We start from the raw sequence: 21,965 nt of genomic DNA, 5'->3' as shown, positions 1-21,965 counted from the left end.
CATCCCTTTTCTCTGGCACCATATAAGAAAGCCACACGTTTTACTGTCACAAATTTCTCTTGTGGTCGAGTTAAGAAAAACCAATAATATTAATTCTATTTTGAATAATTATAATATTATACAAAACCAGTTTAAATAACTTACTTCGGCTCCAAATGGCTGTATAGGCAGTATATAAATACAATTTAAAATTTAAAATTTAAATTCAACTTAACACTAGGTATTTTTATTACTTTTTATTTAAGATTACCTCATAGACTTTCCATTTGTGTAATTATATCACATTTTGGTTTAATATTGTAGAAAAAGATAACACTTAGATAAATTATAATACGAATTTACGAATTTTCGTACCATAAACTGCACTGCAGTTAACGTGTGTAATATTGTTTTGACGATCGTGACATCGTTTACAGTGTACCTATAGATAATAATAGTTTTATCCGTCGTGGCATATTATGTTATTATAAACTAACAATTAACAATTTACGTCTCATTTCGTACACTGCACTCACGTTGTCAACATAGCGGTGTGTTTTGTTACTTGCAGCCGCTAAAATGTTGTGTTCAGTATTTGGTTGCAATTGCAATAGTTCAAAAAATAATGGTGCGGGAAAAATACATTTTTATAGATTTAACACTACATATTTTTATTACTAAAGTAACACCAGGCATTATTCTTTAATTCCTCAGAGAGACTAACCTGATCCAGAAAATATGACAAATAGGTTGGTTAGTGGTATATCTACGGGGGGATATGGGGGTCACATCTCCTCCCCCCGGAGACCAAATTTTATACACAATACAACATGTTTATAATAATATGAATTTAATATGTGAATGTCTATTAAAAATTGTATACCCGCCCTTAAAAAAATCCTAGATACACATGTAATTACAATCATTTAAACCATTCATATTGTATCACATTAAAAATATTTTATATGCAATTTTAATTGTAATGTATATTTTAGAAATGCCAATAACTTTATAGCAGTTGAGGCGTTTAAGTATATAAATAAACAATAAAATTAAAACGTATGCATATAATATTCTTTTCGGAAATAAATAGATCACCTACAAACCTCATATGCGTTTTTTTCGTTGTCCAAGAGAAATTCTATAGTATGTAATATAATGTTTATACATTCCTCCGATTGCGAATTTTCGTCGTCAGTATTGTCGTCAGTATTTCGTACGAATTATTTACTGGACACTCGATATTTTTGGCGAATCTTGCAATAGTTGCAATTGTTTCTTTTTTGTAAGAATGGGTTGGTATTTGTAATTTTTATTCGTTGATTTTTGTTCTTGATAATACTTAATCTTATTTTACATTTTTTTTTTATATAATATATATCTTAAATAAATGTTTAATTTTTTTACTGAATTGTATTATTTTACAGTTTTGTTTTTCCTGACATTTTCATTTTAAGAATAATGGTTACTTTTCTTACTTAATTCTATTTTACACATTTTTTTTTTATATTTATACCTACGTTAAAACTAGTTCTTAGTTTTATATTAAATTCTTAAATTATTATATAATTATTAAGAAAACACATAGGTACTTTCTTTACAATTACTATGATAATATTACTCACGACTCACCATATTCTCTACCACAATATTATTTATTAAATAATATTAAGTAAGGTAATTTTAAATTAAGGTTTTTTTTGTGTGTTATACTGATTCTGTGTTATCCTGGACTTGAAGTTTGTTGCTCTCACCATTGTATATATAATATATACTACTTTTACGGTGTATTGGTTTATTTTTGTTTCTCCATTTTAGTGATTTTATTATTTTGAATACGATAATTTCCGTTAATCTTAGTACTACCGTCAACAATCTTGCAGAATGCCCCATTTATATTTTATCATTTGAATTTGAGCTTAATTCTTTTGTTATTTGTTCATCTATGGCTGACATTGATTTTGCATATACTTTAAAATCATTAAACTTCACTGCTGTATTAAGGCTTATTTGGTTTTCATCCTCGGGTTTTTGTTGTTTTATTTTATCATTGAAGTGTTCAGTTAATTTAGATAAGTTAAATTGTGATATATAGTCTTTAGAAAAAATGCTTTTCCCCAGATGTTTTGCTAATAATATATATTAGTGATTTTTGTGAAAGCTTTACTATTTGGTTTTAGACTAAATATTCCTGCTTTGTTTATTTTTATATTCTCTTCTTCAACCTCACAGCTTACAATTAACTCAATGGGTTTGTGGGTTACGTAATATATACAATTACTATTTCCTAGTTTGTGCCATACCTATGTCATTAAAAAATTGGTACAGTATTTTCCAATTTTCCAGCTTATTGTTTTTTTTTTTTTTTAAATAATTGAAATACATAGCTTGATTTAATATTGTTCGATTGTTTGATTTACAGATTAGTTTAGTAACTAATTAAACTTAACTGGACTTAAATTTTTCACCAAAAATGTATATTAGTTTTTTTAAGATGAAAAAAAATGTTCAACATAACTCTTGAGCTATTTACTTTGTGTACTTAAAGGTCTATTTACACACAGCAGTGACCGTTCCGGGACTCCACCGTCTGTGAGTGTTCTAAACTAGCCGGGTTTTTGTATACAATATTAGGTTATACAAACCTGCAGTGTTCTTTTTGTTTTATGATATAATTAATATCTAATTTACATTTTAAGTTATTTCGATTTAATTCTATTTTGACATTAAGAAACTGTATATTATTTTATGAAATCAACTCATCTGCATACAAGCTATTGTGTTTAGGATGAATTTGCAACTATTCTATGTAGTATGTGCTATTATTTATTTGAAAAATGGTAAATTTTTTTTTGGTTGCAATAAATAAAACATTATTGTTATTATTATTATTTATAAATATTTTATAATTATTTAAAAAATTATACTTCTTTTAGTTTTTTTCTATTTACATATAATAACTAATATTTGATAATTTCATGAAATTTAAAAAAATGAAATATTTCAAATGTGTGAAATATTTCAGTATTTTAATAAATTTTGTTTTATTTTTAAATAAGTTTTGTATTTACATATAATTGTAATTAACTACCTTTATAATTGTACGGTACCTATATGTATACTTAACCTTTGGTATTATACATTTAAAATGGTATACAACATTTTTAAATTCTTTTATGTTGCCGTGGTGTATGGGTGCCTACTAAGTAGTATAATAATTTTGGAAACATGCCACATGGTTGGATTATGTGCTAAACTAAAATTGCAAATCTTTACATATCTGTAATATATTTCTATGTTTACGAAACTTTTATCTCTTTTAGAACATTTTTTTTTCATTATTGTAATTCAATTAAATTTTAATTATGCTCAAAATATCTCAAAGTATTATTTTCTGTTAGGAATGTTAATTGCATTAGATTTGTGCCAGTTAAATATTAATATGCAATTTATTTTCAATGCATTTTTCTAAGTTACTTTCTTACTAGTACTAATTTACATAACCTAAATTTGAATTATGCTTAATTTCACAAGATACTAATAAATAATAGTTTAACAATAGATGTATTACTAACTCTACTACCAAATTTAATCATTTATTTATTCTATTATATAATATGCATTTTTTGTAAAAAATTCAAAAATAATATTACAATAAATAAAAGATCTGTAGTTTTTTAATAATATTGTTTTACTTTCAATTACACACTTAGTAATTGTAAATCTAATCTGTGGTGACTCGTGTGGTTCATAGTACTTGGTTAACAATTTTCAAATATTTTCCCCTATCATAATTCATAACTATACTGATAATATAATGTTTGTTGTGTAATGTTCATTTTTCATTAGTGCCATACAACAATATTATTCTATGTTATAATAACGGATGACATATGACGGATATAAGATGCTCATAAATTTTTGCTGACACATGCAGTTGATCGGGGTACAGTGAGCCAGTGCCAGTAGTCCAATCTTTAAATAGGTACCTACCTAAATGAATAATCAATCGCCGACAAGTCAGTACAAAATATTTTTTCCCATAATTGTCAGTTATACAACAGATATTGACAACATTTAACCCATTAATTTAATTTGAGTTCTTTGTATATAATTTTCCTATTCAATTTTATGAGTGGCGAATCGTATTCTTTTGTGGCCCTTGCCACCATACCAAATTTTTAAGGTTCTATAAAACAAACCATGTTGGCACAATGAAATTTACTATACTCCATTCATGTTAAAAAGAAACCTCAGTGGCCAATTCGTGCACCTAGGAGTAGCTTTACCACACAGATGGTTGGCTTGGTAGGCGTGAAAAACGGGTGTTGTTCGACTTAAACTGGTCGCCACTGAGGTTGATTGAAGTATAAATTCTTTACTGTAAGCCGTATACAGGTTTTTAATATTGTCCATTAGAACTTTCAAAAGATTTATTTAAGGGTTTATAATGAAATAAATAATTCTGCATTATTTTTAGATACAGCAGTCTCAAAACCTCAAATATTTATCTTGCCTCTTGAATTGTTTTTAAGTTGTATTTAAGGTTTAAACTTGAAAAATACATTAGTCAAATGTATTTTTTCTCCCTCGAGATTCAACTGTAGTCTGTATAATTTTTAAACATTTTATTGGTATACCTACATTATAACCATTATTTACAAATATTTATTTTAATTTATATAAAATGTTTCACCTTGATAAAATAATAAAAAAACTTCCATTAGCAAAGGTACTCGGCCATATTAAAATAAAATTGAAGATTTTATATGGGAATTCTTGAAAGTTGTCAACTTGCACGAAATCGTACAGTCCCGCATGAAAGGCTGGGCATTAACGAGTTAAGAACCAAGTTGCGAACATACCAGTGTGTTTATCTGTGTTAGAAAATCTCATATAATAGGCTCTCCAGAGTGTGGCGTGTGGATGTTCTTTATATTATCGTGTTTTTTCCGCGGCTGGAGACAACCATTACCATAATACTAAATAGACATCTTTAATAACCATGAACGTCTACCTAAGTATTTTTATTTTATTTAATTCCTGTTTAGACCAGCCTATAAAGCGCCTAACGCTGTTGTGATTTAACTGTTCACTGTTTGCTATACCAGTGATCATCGTCATATTATATTTTGTAGTATTTTCTAAACACTGAAATATGCTGTTACTAATTATATATGAAAATATATTTATACTATATTCATTCTAATGTACCTATTTATTACAATATATGTTTTATTTTACAGTTGATTGACAACAGTCTTGGTCGAAAGTTTATGTGGATCATTATCTGCTGTCTTTATTTGAAAAATCAATTGTTACCAATATTTCAAACAATGAGTTCGTCATCATTGGTAAGTAATATATTAATAATTTAACTATGTATATGGGATGCTTATGGGACATTAATTATACAAACTATGATTTCATTTTAATCAGGAAAATCCTGTTTTTCAATTTGATATTTAAAAGGACTCTAGTTACTGAATTGATAAGTACTCTAATGATAAATAGATTCACCTTATATATTATATATTTTTTATTCGCATACCTAACAGCAGATTAATAAAGCTAAATATGATCCCCTGAACATTATTTTGCCATGTACATTACTTTTAAGAAGAAAAATGTGTATTAAACGCATTTGATTAATTATGAATAAATACATACATTAAATTTATTCATCAAAAAATAATTATAACACTTACAGGATTTATTTTGTCCAAAACATTCAGACTCTGAAGCACCGATATCAGTTATTACAAAGATCTTATCACAAAAAGACACTTTAAAGTAAATATTTTACAATTATTCTTAATATTACCATTCTTATGTGTATATAATTGTTTTTTTTTTTTAGATTTACACATATCTCCAATGAATTTGACAAATTAGGGTTTACCAAAGTGAAGGATTTGGCTGGAGCAACCCTTGGCAAAGCAAGCTCGATTCAAATGTCAGGAGATACTCTAACGCAGCTTTATCAAGCTATGGAGGTATAGACTAAAAACATTTAAATTTTTAGATTATATTTATATAATTATAAATATTTTTTTTTTAGATATATAGTGAACGCCTAGGTAAGTTATAATTATTATAAGTACTATCTATTGCTATGTTATATATAGATGAGTATACGTAATCTATGACCAAACGACTTTTTTTTTTGTAAATTGCTCAAGGACTGGTATCTGGGCTTAATAAAATATAATGTAAACTTCACCATGTATGTTGTTTCCATATTTATATATGAAATATTCAACTTAAAATTCATGTAGAACATTTTAAGTTAATTTTCTGTCTAAACTAATTCAATACTTACTTTGCTTTATATAACAATATTTTTCTAACAAACTCAAGAGCCTCCTGGTATTGTGAAATATAGGTATACACAAATTTTTTTTTCATTTATATTTCTTAAGAGGATGCTACCTACCCATGCATTTGTTGTCTCTATCTAATACACATAAGAAATGGCATATTTTTGTTAACTAGTTTCAATAATGTGCTGTCAGTTTTGATATTAGATCAAATTGACCAATTATCCAACTTTAAGGTAATAACTTCATCCGTACTTAAGCGTTGACGGTTTTTTTTTCGATAGTTAAATTTCCAAGCATTAAATGAGTAAGATATATCACAAAATAAAAATGCTCATGTCTCCCTCGAAAATGAAAATATCAAATAAAAGCCGATGATTTAGCATCGATCATGTTCTCATCTATAAGTTTTATAAATATCATTACTAGCGATACAATATTGAAAAACATAATCAACAATTCAAGATGAGACATCCTTCTAATAAATTAAATAAATAACTTGCATAGAATATATTTCATTTTTCGTATTATCAAAATATTTTGATTGTTATTTAGCTCTTTATAGACAATATTTCTATTTTTTTAATATCAATAAATAATTCAATAAATGTTTGATCAGTGAAAGGCATGATAATGTAATACAATGTTACTCATAGGATGTTATATTTGATAATTGAAAACAATTAATGATAGATATTAGAACGTTATTTGAAGCTTGAATTACAACTTAGTCGGTCGACAGACCTTATTCTATGTGACATAAGCGGTATGTTATCCCAAGGAATAGAGTATATTAGACCAATTTTGGTTTAATTTATATTTTATATACATATTTCACACATTGTTAATGTTCAAATAATTTTCGATATTTTAGGAAAATAAGGTTATATTTTTGGTATTATTTCACTTATTTTTATCATTGTTGGTCCACAATAAATTAATACATATTTTAGTTAAACTATTAATTTACCATATAAACTTTTGTGCACTGTATGCAATTAATTAAACTAAAATTCAATCGTTTTATACTAATTTATGGTTTTTCTGTAAAATTATGCATTAAATATTCATTAAGCCCATGTGATCGACGCACACATGCCTACACAAAACTACCAAAACCATTAATAACAAATTTTTAAAACACAACTTCAGTCTTCAGCCATTCAAAATTTTATTTATTTGCACAAAAAAGTTAAATGAAAATTAAATGTCATCAAACACAATGAAACTGCTCCTATCTCACATTATTTTTGGTGTTTTCTAACGGTGGCCAGGAGTTCTAAATAAAGTTTCTTCTGTTCTATCGCATAATGTCATAGAATGATACTACATTTGAATCCAATTAATAATAATAATAATAATTATGAACTTCATTGCGACGACAACTTAAATAATACAAAAAAGAATGACATAAAAAACCGTAGGATGCATATTGCAACATCCTCTAAAAGCAAAGCTTGTGGTGGGGGAGCTCATCACATTAAGAAGACAAAAAAGTTGAAAAAAAATTGTTAATTTGGTTGAATTTTACTTAACAGTCTTATTATAACTCTATTATATTTGAAAAATCCATAAAATTAACATAAGTTTTGAATGACTTAACACTATCAAACTGATTAATATTAATATTTTATATACAACATAAATACAAGACGCTATTTTGTCTAAAAACTTTTTGACACTTCAGTAAACGTATATTAACATTTTGCATATTATATCTAGTACTAATGTTCATGATCTGATACAGGTATCAAATGTTTATGTTTATACAAGTCAACTAATACAGCTTGATTAAAATAATCTTAATATTATCTCCTCGATCATTCCCTAGTAAACTTGTTGGTCAATCATAATCCGTTTCAAAATTAAAATGTATTATATGTTCCTAATGGGTTAATAGTTTTATAGCTAATTAATTTAAATACAAAATCATTCATAATAAATTCAGGTTTCACATAATACAATAACACTAAAATAATCATTTATTGAGCCCAATAAGGCTACGATATCATTGAAATGTTCCTTAATACTACTTATATTAATTTGAAAAACGGAAAAACTATTATCAGCCAAAGATATATCCACTAAAGAGTCAATATAAATGGAATATATATCAATATTTGAAATATTGTTTAAACTCAGCATTTTATTTTTCATTTAAGAACTTAAAATTTACTTTAAAATATATTTTACATTATTAATATACTAATTAATTACAGCTTATCGAATTGTTTGAATTGTATCAATTGTTATTCTACCAATTTATTAACTGAAATAACTTAATATTAACTATCGTTCAATGTTCTAAATTATATATTTTTTTTTTAGATAAGCTTCTAAACTCTGCAAAAGCAGAACATCAAAATGGACATTTCATAGCGACGCAAAAAATGTGCAAAGGTTTACTTACACATAAACCGAAAGACTTAAATGTTTTATTGCTTAATGCAAAATCATTTTTTAACTGCGGAAATTATGAAGAATGCATGGAATGTTTAGAAAAAGCAAATAATATTAATCCCGAATGTCCCGAAGTTTTAAGTAACTTTGCATTAGTTTGCATGAAAAAATCGGAAAATAATCTAGCAAAAGATTACCTATTTCAAGTATGTGCAATAAAGCCTTATTGTGCGGATGCATGGACCAATTATGCAGATTTTCTATTTGAGACTAATGAGTTAGAACCAGCAAAACTGGCTTATGAACGTGCATTAAGTCTAGTACCCGAATTATATAAAGCACGTAATAAGTACGGAAAACTACTATTAAAAGTAAACAAAATAAAAGAGGCTAAAAAGGAGTTTAAGATTGCCCACAACAGTGCAACAAATTGTGCAGAAACATTAAACAATTTAGCAGATGTATATTATAAGAGCGGTAAATTTGGAAAATCTATTTTGAAATATAAACAACTCTTAGAAACAAACCCCGATCGGACGAATGCTTGTTTTCAGTTGGGAATGACCTACACCAAAATTAAAGACTACCAAAATGCAGCTCTCGCATTCAAAAAAGCAATTCAACTAGATCCCAAAAATGAGTGTTATTTACAAAAGTTGGCAATTACATACTGCTATGAAGACAAAATGGATGAAGCTGCTGAAACATTCAAAAAGTGTTTGCAACTCAAGCCCGACGATTTTAACTTAAATTTGGAACTCGCTTTAGTCTATTTGTATAATATTCAAAATTATAATGAGGCCGCACTATATCTTGAAAAATGTAGCCATATAAATCCTGATAGAATTGACGTATATGAAAAACTCTTTGATGCATACAGGAAAACTAAAGATCATTTAAATGCATCCAATGCTTGCATGTCCATGGGGGATTTGTATATGGAGAAGGATGATTATCAAAATGCAAGAAACTCATTCTGTTGTGCGGTACTTATGAACCCGATGAATGCATTTGGTCATTGGAAAATGGGCCTGACATTGTATCAACTGGGACATGATGATTTGGCTCTTCAAAAGTAATAATAATAATTCAACACCATTATAAGTTTAAAATGTGCTCTAAAAAGACCCTCTAAACATTCTCCAAATAATCTTTAAATTGGTAAAATTTTCAAAAAACGCCCTTTTCTTTTACTTCAATGAGCTTATTAATGTATATACAAGTTACAATAACTTGAAAATAATATGAAATGTACATCTTTTCTTTGGTAAATTATTAAAAATCAGTCAAATTTAAAACAATATTTCCAATTTAACAACAAACAAGTTATTGACCAACATCTATAACTTTTGATTTTTAATTTAAAAACGTTTTTTTGACTTGTTAATTTACAACTAAAAATTAATTCTTTATGAACAAGAATATAAAATATTCTTAAATATGAATTATAGGCTAAATTCTCTTATCTCGGAGATATGTTTAAATTTACAAAATACATTTTTTTTTCTATGAATTCTGTAATGGACAATTCGGGAAATCTTTTCAGTATATTAAGTATTAATCATATAATTCATTTTTCAACAGATACAAACATGCAATAGCAATAAGGCCGGACTTTCCCGATGCCTATTGTGATATGGAGGTAATATTACTAACCACTGTGTGACGGGGGGTTATAAGACCATTCTCTCTGGGGTTTTTACACCTTTAGCCATATGTCGCGAGGGCGGCTCCTTCACGCCTTTGGGTGACGCGGAAACATCCCTCCGACGGGTTACGTCAGGGCGCCCTGAGTATAATATACTTTGGCTTGTTCGAGAAGGCCACGGTGGTAATATATGATAAACGTGGCCTTCTCGAACAAGCAAAGTATATTATGAAATGGCAATCAAGTTAAGTCCAAACGACCATTTTAACGCTCAGTTGAATTTGGCCGATATATCAATGAAAAAAATGGATCTTAATGATGCTATTACAGACAATGAAAAGCAATAGAATATGACAATACATCTGTCAAGTAGATGTAGTTTGATGTTCTACATCTTCAAAACGACAATACTCCATCCTGGTAAATATTTGATTTAAATTATTTCAATAAGTAATGTGTGGAACTATTAGACTTTTTTTTTGATTAATTACTACAGTTATTATTATTTAGTTAATAATAAAAAAACGAGGATTTAATTATGTTGTGTTTTCCGATTTCTTAGTAATGAATAATTTATATTAACTGAATTCTTCAAAAGCACTTTGTTGACTAGTATTATTGTCATGTGTTTCACTTAAACATTTAATCAACTACCCATTATAATTGATTTTAATATTAATTATGTAATATATTTTTTTTTATTTCAGGTTGAATTACTTTGATACCATAAACATTAGTCTCAACCCAGATGTTTTTTGTAGTATTAATTTACAACAAGATAACTAAAATCGTAATTCTTGGTTTTAATTTGTAATTCTTTCCAAGCTTGAACTTACAACGTCTGTAAAAATAACTGTGTTTATAGATTTTTTAGATTATTTGGTTACAGTGTGAGATTTGTTGTTTTAAATTTCCAAGCCCTAGAATTAAAAATTGAACATTTTATTACTTTTGACCCAATGTCTAGTTTTGAAAGATTGTAAATATATAAATTGATTTTTCAGTACACTTTTTTTTTATTGAATGTAGGAAAAATCAAGGGTAATCTTGTATTAAATTTTCAAAGCTTAGATAGAGATAGAAACACTTTTATGAATTTTTAACTAGAAATAATTTTCCAATTTACGTGTTTTTGATGAATTTTGTCAACATTTTAACTTCAGAAGCTTATAAGAAATTATTGTGTATTTACGCTCATTTTTTTATTTAAGTTTACATTAACATGATATAAAATCATTGTATACGAAAAACGATTCCAAGTTAATTTACGATTGAATATCCAATGTGGTACAAATTTGAACTACTCAGTCTTTCATAAAAAAAATGTATGTGACTTCCAGGTAAACCTTTTTTTTTTTGTTATACGTAGGAAAACTTTTAAGGGATCTTGTATTAGATTTTCAAATCTTATAATATATAAAAACAAAAATTTTATTAATACTACTAACTCAAAAAAGATGTACAATTCTTCATAATTTTGACGAATTTTGCTGAAATTCTAACTTCAAGAGCTCCTTAAAAATTATTGTAAATTACACTCGACATGTTTTTAAAATTTAACTAATAATAACTTCTACATAATATGGAATATTGTATTCAATTTCAAATTTTTTTGACCAATTCAAATATTGTATACCCACTACCTATGTGATTCTCCGAGCATGCTCCCCACATTTTTTCCTTTACTCATTAGTAATCGTTTTATTCAAATTCATAAAAATTTCAACATAAACATTTCATATACCAACGAATAACATTTGTAAATTACAACAAAATAACCAAAATCGTAATTTTTGTTTTAATAGATATAATATGTTATTTCTTCCAAATTTTAACTTAAAATGTCCGTAAAAAATAACTGTATTCGTATATTTTTTTATATTATTTGTTTACAGTATGAGATATTTTGTTTTAAAAGTTCAAACATTTTATAGTTTGTTAACAACAATAAATTTGAAAATGTTCAATATTTTGTTAAATGTTGACAAAATTTGATTTTAAATACCTATAAAAAAAAATTAGGCATAGGTATAGATCTATAATATGTAACAACTGCTATTATGACAACTTATAGTATCTATTAACTAGTAGCTATTAACTAGTGTATAGTACCTGCGATTAGTAGCTATTAAATAAAAATTGGGACCCAACTCGAAAGCGCCGACCACTTTAATTGAGGTACGTTAAAAATTGCATAACATTAATGTTTGCAAGCTGGCGGTAGGTATTACAAAATATTTTATAAAGATTACATCCCTGTCAAGCATATGCTGTTTACTGCAATTGGCATTAAATTAGTATTCTCTATATCAGGTGTCAACCTTATCCATCAAGTGATCTACATTAAACATTTTAAGTATTTGGTGAACGACCACTATTTATTTATTTATATTATTTATATATTAATACATCATGCCAGGCACGGACCCAGAGCAATTTCTTATCTTTGGTTGGAGGGACGGAGTGGGGAGGGGTTGAAACAGTTTTGTTTACAACAAATATAGGTACAATTACTATATTAAACAATTTATTCATAATTAAAAAATGTTTTCCCGATATTTATATAATCTCAATGAAATTAATCAATAAACTATTATATTTTATTAACTAACAAAATCAATTTAAATGTTTTAAGTTTCTATTCCATAAATTTAAATTTTAAAAAAATGGTAACTTCGTCAAAACGATTAAAAATTTAATATTATGTTGCAAGGTTTTTACTATACCTATATCAAAGTATTAAATATAATATATTAGGACGATTTTATTTATGTAAGCATTTGAACTAAAAATATATCAAAATCACAAAAATAGTATACACATAGCCACTTAATTATTACTCAATAATTATATTGTAGCCGGTGGCGGCGTCGCACGAATGATGAAAGTTACGATTTTAAGAGGAAACAATGATCGAACATAATTTTAGTTTTTATATTGTTTGAATATAAAAATAAAAAACATGGTATCTTTAATCAATCATAATGAGTTAAAGTTATTAAAAAAAAAAAAAGAGTTAATACAAATAATAACGAAATTAGGCACTTACTTTGTTTTTATACTCATTAATGTTATAGCATTCAGCAATTACATAGATACATAATTCAACATTTAATATAGGTAATACTACAAAATTACGTGAAAAGGGTACTCATATAAACGCATAACAATTAGTTATAACTTATTTTATATTATAATAACGTTTCGTCGGTATTTGTTACTTTGTATGTATTTTCAAATGTGTATTTTTTAGTAAAAAAAAAATTTTAATTTTATACCTTCTGAAATGCGTTTAATATTATAATGGTGTAACACTACCAACAGTATGATTAATTATACCATACATTAATACACACACTAATAAGCAAAGTTTAATACTCCTATCATAAAGCAAGGTACACACATATCAATTATAGGTAATTATAAAAATATGCCGTAATTGGTATCTATAGCAACACTGATGACTGATTATATGTGTATACAGGACATACGGAAACTGTGCATAGGTCATCCTCCCCCACTTAGTTTCTGTACACAAATTTATAATTTATAAATTATAAGCTTTCGTCGTAATTTATTATATTAAACGATATAAATAAGTATCAGAACACTTAACAATTCAAAATTGCCGCCAATAGTTACCTAAGGACATTTTATACCGCTCTTGGAGATTGCGTCGTCTGCACACACATATATCTATATAGTACTAGATAGCGAACTCCCGCCATGAATTGAAGCTTCGATGTCGGTTGGCAACTGTATGGCATTTCATATGACAAACAAGATGATATAATGATTTATTTTGTATCGTATTTTATCATTTCTAAACATGTTGTTTAAAAAAAAAAAAGTATATTTTATACAAGTCATTTTACATTTACTATTTTATTTTACCATTAAAACGATGTTATTCCTTATACATTTCGTATAATAAATGAAATGTTTTGCCAACCAACAAAATGGCGACCGTCCACAGCTGAGCGTCACTTGTAACAATGTAAATTGTATAGGAGTTCCTTGTCCAGCGTAGTATTATAGAAGTCTGCGGTAGCTGCACACCAGCCACGTCAGCAGCTGCAGCTTTACACGCAGCCACGTCACACGGATCATGAATCAATGGCGTTCTTATAGTTGTATACGTCTCTATAACCTATATAAACATATTTTATTCATATATGAATTTCCAAATTTCCATTGTGTAGTTTGTAGTCTAAACATTTTCTTTATACTTGCTTTTTCACTCCACTGGACTTAAATACTTAAGTCCTTAACTTCTATGTGCCTGCAACAAGCGACTGAAATACCTAAAATACATTCTGTGCTGAGTGCTTTTAAGTTTTAACGCCATCAGTGGATCACCAACTCGTCGTTGTCGTATAGTGAGTATAAGTAGTGTGTGCTAGATGAAAATAGAATTCACTATTATTATCTCAACTTGCACGAAATATCGTACAGTCCCGCATGTAAGGCTGGGCATTAACGAGTTAAGAACCAAGTTGCGAACATACCAGTGTGTTTATCTGTGTTAGAAAATCTCATATAATAGGCTCTCCAGAGTGTGGCGTGTGGATGTTCTTTATATTATCGTGTTTTTTCCGAGGCTGGAGACAACCATTACCATAATACTAAATAGACATCTTTAATAACCATGAACGTCTACCTAAGTATTTTTATTTTATTTAATTCCTGTTTAGACCAGCCTATAAAGCGCTTAACGCTGTTGTGATTTAACTGTTCACTGTTTGCTATACCAGTGATCATCGTCATATTATATTTTGTAGTATTTTCTAAACACTGAAATATGCTGTTACTAATTATATATGAAAATATATTTATACTATATTCATTCTAATGTACCTATTTATTACAATATATGTTTTATTTTACAGTTGATTGACAACAGTCTTGGTCGAAAGTTTATGTGGATCATTATCTGCTGTCTTTATTTGAAAAATCAATTGTTACCAATATTTCAAACAATGAGTTCGTCATCATTGGTAAGTAATATATTAATAATTTAACTATGTATATGGGATGCTTATGGGACATTAATTATACAAACTATGATTTCATTTTAATCAGGAAAATCCTGTTTTTCAATTTGATATTTAAAAGGACTCTAGTTACTGAATTGATAAGTACTCTAATGATAAATAGATTCACCTTATATATTATATATTTTTTATTCGCATACCTAACAGCAGATTAATAAAGCTAAATATGATCCCCTGAACATTATTTTGCCATGTACATTACTTTTAAGAAGAAAAATGTGTATTAAACGCATTTGATTAATTATGAATAAATACATACATTAAATTTATTCATCAAAAAATAATTATAACACTTACAGGATTTATTTTGTCCAAAACATTCAGACTCTGAAGCACCGATATCAGTTATTACAAAGATCTTATCACAAAAAGACACTTTAAAGTAAATATTTTACAATTATTCTTAATATTACCATTCTTATGTGTATATAATTGTTTTTTTTTTTTAGATTTACACATATCTCCAATGAATTTGACAAATTAGGGTTTACCAAAGTGAAGGATTTGGCTGGAGCAACCCTTGGCAAAGCAAGCTCGATTCAAATGTCAGGAGATACTCTAACGCAGCTTTATCAAGCTATGGAGGTATAGACTAAAAACATTTAAATTTTTAGATTATATTTATATAATTATAAATATTTTTTTTTTAGATATATAGTGAACGCCTAGGTAAGTTATAATTATTATAAGTACTATCTATTGCTATGTTATATATAGATGAGTATACGTAATCTATGACCAAACGACTTTTTTTTTTGTAAATTGCTCAAGGACTGGTATCTGGGCTTAATAAAATATAATGTAAACTTCACCATGTATGTTGTTTCCATATTTATATATGAAATATTCAACTTAAAATTCATGTAGAACATTTTAAGTTAATTTTCTGTCTAAACTAATTCAATACTTACTTTGCTTTATATAACAATATTTTTCTAACAAACTCAAGAGCCTCCTGGTATTGTGAAATATAGGTATACACAAATTTTTTTTTCATTTATATTTCTTAAGAGGATGCTACCTACCCATGCATTTGTTGTCTCTATCTAATACACATAAGAAATGGCATATTTTTGTTAACTAGTTTCAATAATGTGCTGTCAGTTTTGATATTAGATCAAATTGACCAATTATCCAACTTTAAGGTAATAACTTCATCCGTACTTAAGCGTTGACGGTTTTTTTTTTCGATAGTTAAATTTCCAAGCATTAATTGAGTAAGATATATCACAAAATAAAAATGCTCATGTCTCCCTCGAAAATGAAAATATCAAATAAAAGCCGATGATTTAGCATCGATCATGTTCTCATCTATAAGTTTTATAAATATCATTACTAGCGATACAATATTGAAAAACATAATCAACAATTCAAGATGAGACATCCTTCTAATAAATTAAATAAATAACTTGCATAGAATATATTTCATTTTTCGTATTATCAAAATATTTTGATTGTTATTTAGCTCTTTATAGACAATATTTCTATTTTTTTAATATCAATAAATAATTCAATAAATGTTTGATCAGTGAAAGGCATGATAATGTAATACAATGTTACTCATAGGATGTTATATTTGATAATTGAAAACAATTAATGATAGATATTAGAACGTTATTTGAAGCTTGAATTACAACTTAGTCGGTCGACAGACCTTATTCTATGTGACATAAGCGGTATGTTATCCCAAGGAATAGAGTATATTAGACCAATTTTGGTTTAATTTATATTTTATATACATATTTCACACATTGTTAATGTTCAAATAATTTTCGATATTTTAGGAAAATAAGGTTATATTTTTGGTATTATTTCACTTATTTTTATCATTGTTGGTCCACAATAAATTAATACATATTTTAGTTAAACTATTAATTTACCATATAAACTTTTGTGCACTGTATGCAATTAATTAAACTAAAATTCAATCGTTTTATACTAATTTATGGTTTTTCTGTAAAATTATGCATTAAATATTCATTAAGCCCATGTGATCGACGCACACATGCCTACACAAAACTACCAAAACCATTAATAACAAATTTTTAAAACACAACTTCAGTCTTCAGCCATTCAAAATTTTATTTATTTGCACAAAAAAGTTAAATGAAAATTAAATGTCATCAAACACAATGAAACTGCTCCTATCTCACATTATTTTTGGTGTTTTCTAACGGTGGCCAGGAGTTCTAAATAAAGTTTCTTCTGTTCTATCGCATAATGTCATAGAATGATACTACATTTGAATCCAATTAATAATAATAATAATAATTATGAACTTCATTGCGACGACAACTTAAATAATACAAAAAAGAATGACATAAAAAACCGTAGGATGCATATTGCAACATCCTCTAAAAGCAAAGCTTGTGGTGGGGGAGCTCATCACATTAAGAAGACAAAAAAGTTGAAAAAAAATTGTTAATTTGGTTGAATTTTACTTAACAGTCTTATTATAACTCTATTATATTTGAAAAATCCATAAAATTAACATAAGTTTTGAATGACTTAACACTATCAAACTGATTAATATTAATATTTTATATACAACATAAATACAAGACGCTATTTTGTCTAAAAACTTTTTGACACTTCAGTAAACGTATATTAACATTTTGCATATTATATCTAGTACTAATGTTCATGATCTGATACAGGTATCAAATGTTTATGTTTATACAAGTCAACTAATACAGCTTGATTAAAATAATCTTAATATTATCTCCTCGATCATTCCCTAGTAAACTTGTTGGTCAATCATAATCCGTTTCAAAATTAAAATGTATTATATGTTCCTAATGGGTTAATAGTTTTATAGCTAATTAATTTAAATACAAAATCATTCATAATAAATTCAGGTTTCACATAATACAATAACACTAAAATAATCATTTATTGAGCCCAATAAGGCTACGATATCATTGAAATGTTCCTTAATACTACTTATATTAATTTGAAAAACGGAAAAACTATTATCAGCCAAAGATATATCCACTAAAGAGTCAATATAAATGGAATATATATCAATATTTGAAATATTGTTTAAACTCAGCATTTTATTTTTCATTTAAGAACTTAAAATTTACTTTAAAATATATTTTACATTATTAATATACTAATTAATTACAGCTTATCGAATTGTTTGAATTGTATCAATTGTTATTCTACCAATTTATTAACTGAAATAACTTAATATTAACTATCGTTCAATGTTCTAAATTATATATTTTTTTTTTAGATAAGCTTCTAAACTCTGCAAAAGCAGAACATCAAAATGGACATTTCATAGCGACGCAAAAAATGTGCAAAGGTTTACTTACACATAAACCGAAAGACTTAAATGTTTTATTGCTTAATGCAAAATCATTTTTTAACTGCGGAAATTATGAAGAATGCATGGAATGTTTAGAAAAAGCAAATAATATTAATCCCGAATGTCCCGAAGTTTTAAGTAACTTTGCATTAGTTTGCATGAAAAAATCGGAAAATAATCTAGCAAAAGATTACCTATTTCAAGTATGTGCAATAAAGCCTTATTGTGCGGATGCATGGACCAATTATGCAGATTTTCTATTTGAGACTAATGAGTTAGAACCAGCAAAACTGGCTTATGAACGTGCATTAAGTCTAGTACCCGAATTATATAAAGCACGTAATAAGTACGGAAAACTACTATTAAAAGTAAACAAAATAAAAGAGGCTAAAAAGGAGTTTAAGATTGCCCACAACAGTGCAACAAATTGTGCAGAAACATTAAACAATTTAGCAGATGTATATTATAAGAGCGGTAAATTTGGAAAATCTATTTTGAAATATAAACAACTCTTAGAAACAAACCCCGATCGGACGAATGCTTGTTTTCAGTTGGGAATGACCTACACCAAAATTAAAGACTACCAAAATGCAGCTCTCGCATTCAAAAAAGCAATTCAACTAGATCCCAAAAATGAGTGTTATTTACAAAAGTTGGCAATTACATACTGCTATGAAGACAAAATGGATGAAGCTGCTGAAACATTCAAAAAGTGTTTGCAACTCAAGCCCGACGATTTTAACTTAAATTTGGAACTCGCTTTAGTCTATTTGTATAATATTCAAAATTATAATGAGGCCGCACTATATCTTGAAAAATGTAGCCATATAAATCCTGATAGAATTGACGTATATGAAAAACTCTTTGATGCATACAGGAAAACTAAAGATCATTTAAATGCATCCAATGCTTGCATGTCCATGGGGGATTTGTATATGGAGAAGGATGATTATCAAAATGCAAGAAACTCATTCTGTTGTGCGGTACTTATGAACCCGATGAATGCATTTGGTCATTGGAAAATGGGCCTGACATTGTATCAACTGGGACATGATGATTTGGCTCTTCAAAAGTAATAATAATAATTCAACACCATTATAAGTTTAAAATGTGCTCTAAAAAGACCCTCTAAACATTCTCCAAATAATCTTTAAATTGGTAAAATTTTCAAAAAACGTACTTTTCTTTTACTTCAATGAGCTTATTAATGTATATACAAGTTACAATAACTTGAAAATAATATGAAATGTACATCTTTTCTTTGGTAAATTATTTAAAATCAGTCAAGTTTAAAACAATATTTCCAATTTAACAACAAACAAGTTATTGACCAACATCTATAACTTTTGATTTTTAATTTAAAAACGTTTTTTTGACTTGTTAATTTACAACTAAAAATTAATTCTTTATGAACAAGAATATAAAATATTCTTAAATATGAATTATAGGCTAAATTCTCTTATCTCGGAGATATGTTTAAATTTACAAAATACATTTTTTTTTCTATGAATTCTGTAATGGACAATTCGGGAAATCTTTTCAGTATATTAAGTATTAATCATATAATTCATTTTTCAACAGATACAAACATGCAATAGCAATAAGGCCGGACTTTCCCGATGCCTATTGTGATATGGAGGTAATATTACTAACCACTGTGTGACGGGGGGTTATAAGACCATTCTCTCTGGGGTTTTTACACCTTTAGCCATATGTCGCGAGGGCGGCTCCTTCACGCCTTTGGGTGACGCGGAAACATCCCTCCGACGGGTTACGTCAGGGCGCCCTGAGTATAATATACTTTGGCTTGTTCGAGAAGGCCACGGTGGTAATATATGATAAACGTGGCCTTCTCGAACAAGCAAAGTATATTATGAAATGGCAATCAAGTTAAGTCCAAACGACCATTTTAACGCTCAGTTGAATTTGGCCGATATATCAATGAAAAAAATGGATCTTAATGATGCTATTACAGACAATGAAAAGCAATAGAATATGACAATACATCTGTCAAGTAGATGTAGTTTAATGTTCTACATCTTCAAAACGACAATACTCCATCCTGGTAAATATTTGATTTAAATTATTTCAATAAGTAATGTGTGGAACTATTAGACTTTTTTTTTGATTAATTACTACAGTTATTATTATTTAGTTAATAATAAAAAAACGAGGATTTAATTATGTTGTGTTTTCCGATTTCTTAGTAATAAATAATTTATATTAACTGAATTCTTCAAAAGCACTTTGTTGACTAGTATTATTGTCATGTGTTTCACTTAAACATTTAATCAACTACCCATTATAATTGATTTTAATATTAATTATGTAATATATTTTTTTTTATTTCAGGTTGAATTACTTTGATACCATAAACATTAGTCTCAACCCAGATGTTTTTTGTAGTATTAATTTACAACAAGATAACTAAAATCGTAATTCTTGGTTTTAATTTGTAATTCTTTCCAAGCTTGAACTTACAACGTCTGTAAAAATAACTGTGTTTATAGATTTTTTAGATTATTTGGTTACAGTGTGAGATTTGTTGTTTTAAATTTCCAAGCCCTAGAATTAAAAATTGAACATTTTATTACTTTTGACCCAATGTCTAGTTTTGAAAGATTGTAAATATATAAATTGATTTTTCAGTACACTTTTTTTTTATTGAATGTAGGAAAAATCAAGGGTAATCTTGTATTAAATTTTCAAAGCTTAGATAGAGATAGAAACACTTTTATGAATTTTTAACTAGAAATAATTTTCCAATTTACGTGTTTTTGATGAATTTTGTCAACATTTTAACTTCAGAAGCTTATAAGAAATTATTGTGTATTTACGCTCATTTTTTTATTTAAGTTTACATTAACATGATATAAAATCATTGTATACGAAAAACGATTCCAAGTTAATTTACGATTGAATATCCAATGTGGTACAAATTTGAACTACTCAGTCTTTCATAAAAAAAATGTATGTGACTTCCAGGTAAACCTTTTTTTTTTTGTTATACGTAGGAAAACTTTTAAGGGATCTTGTATTAGATTTTCAAATCTTATAATATATAAAAACAAAAATTTTATTAATACTACTAACTCAAAAAAGATGTACAATTCTTCATAATTTTGACGAATTTTGCTGAAATTCTAACTTCAAGAGCTCCTTAAAAATTATTGTAAATTACACTCGACATGTTTTTAAAATTTAACTAATAATAACTTCTACATAATATGGAATATTGTATTCAATTTCAA

General features: G+C 27.3%; 2 protein-coding genes across 2 annotated transcripts; both read left to right on the top strand.

Moving 5' to 3' along the window:
- The first annotated feature begins 5,206 nt into the window (after positions 1–5,206).
- On the top strand, positions 5,207–10,694 carry LOC132947387 (uncharacterized). Its single transcript, XM_061017660.1, has 7 exons — positions 5,207–5,333; positions 5,690–5,772; positions 5,840–5,975; positions 6,041–6,059; positions 8,628–9,774; positions 10,284–10,361; positions 10,565–10,694. The coding sequence occupies exons 1-7, from the start codon at positions 5,256–5,258 to the stop codon at positions 10,692–10,694; spliced, it is 1,671 nt and encodes a 556-aa protein (XP_060873643.1). The 5' UTR covers positions 5,207–5,255.
- Positions 10,695–14,599: 3,905 nt separating this feature from the next.
- LOC132947378 (UDP-N-acetylglucosamine--peptide N-acetylglucosaminyltransferase-like) lies at positions 14,600–20,750 on the top strand. Its single transcript, XM_061017654.1, has 7 exons — positions 14,600–14,726; positions 15,237–15,344; positions 15,701–15,783; positions 15,851–15,986; positions 16,052–16,070; positions 18,640–19,786; positions 20,690–20,750. The coding sequence occupies exons 2-7, from the start codon at positions 15,267–15,269 to the stop codon at positions 20,694–20,696; spliced, it is 1,470 nt and encodes a 489-aa protein (XP_060873637.1). The 5' UTR covers positions 14,600–14,726; positions 15,237–15,266; the 3' UTR covers positions 20,697–20,750.
- The last annotated feature ends 1,215 nt before the right edge of the window (positions 20,751–21,965 follow it).

Source organism: Metopolophium dirhodum, chromosome 6, assembly GCF_019925205.1.
Source record: "Metopolophium dirhodum isolate CAU chromosome 6, ASM1992520v1, whole genome shotgun sequence".
NCBI classification, from domain to species: domain Eukaryota; kingdom Metazoa; phylum Arthropoda; class Insecta; order Hemiptera; family Aphididae; genus Metopolophium; species Metopolophium dirhodum.
The sequence above is the reverse complement of the archived record's forward strand: the minus strand, read 5'-3'. Positions and strand labels throughout refer to the sequence as shown.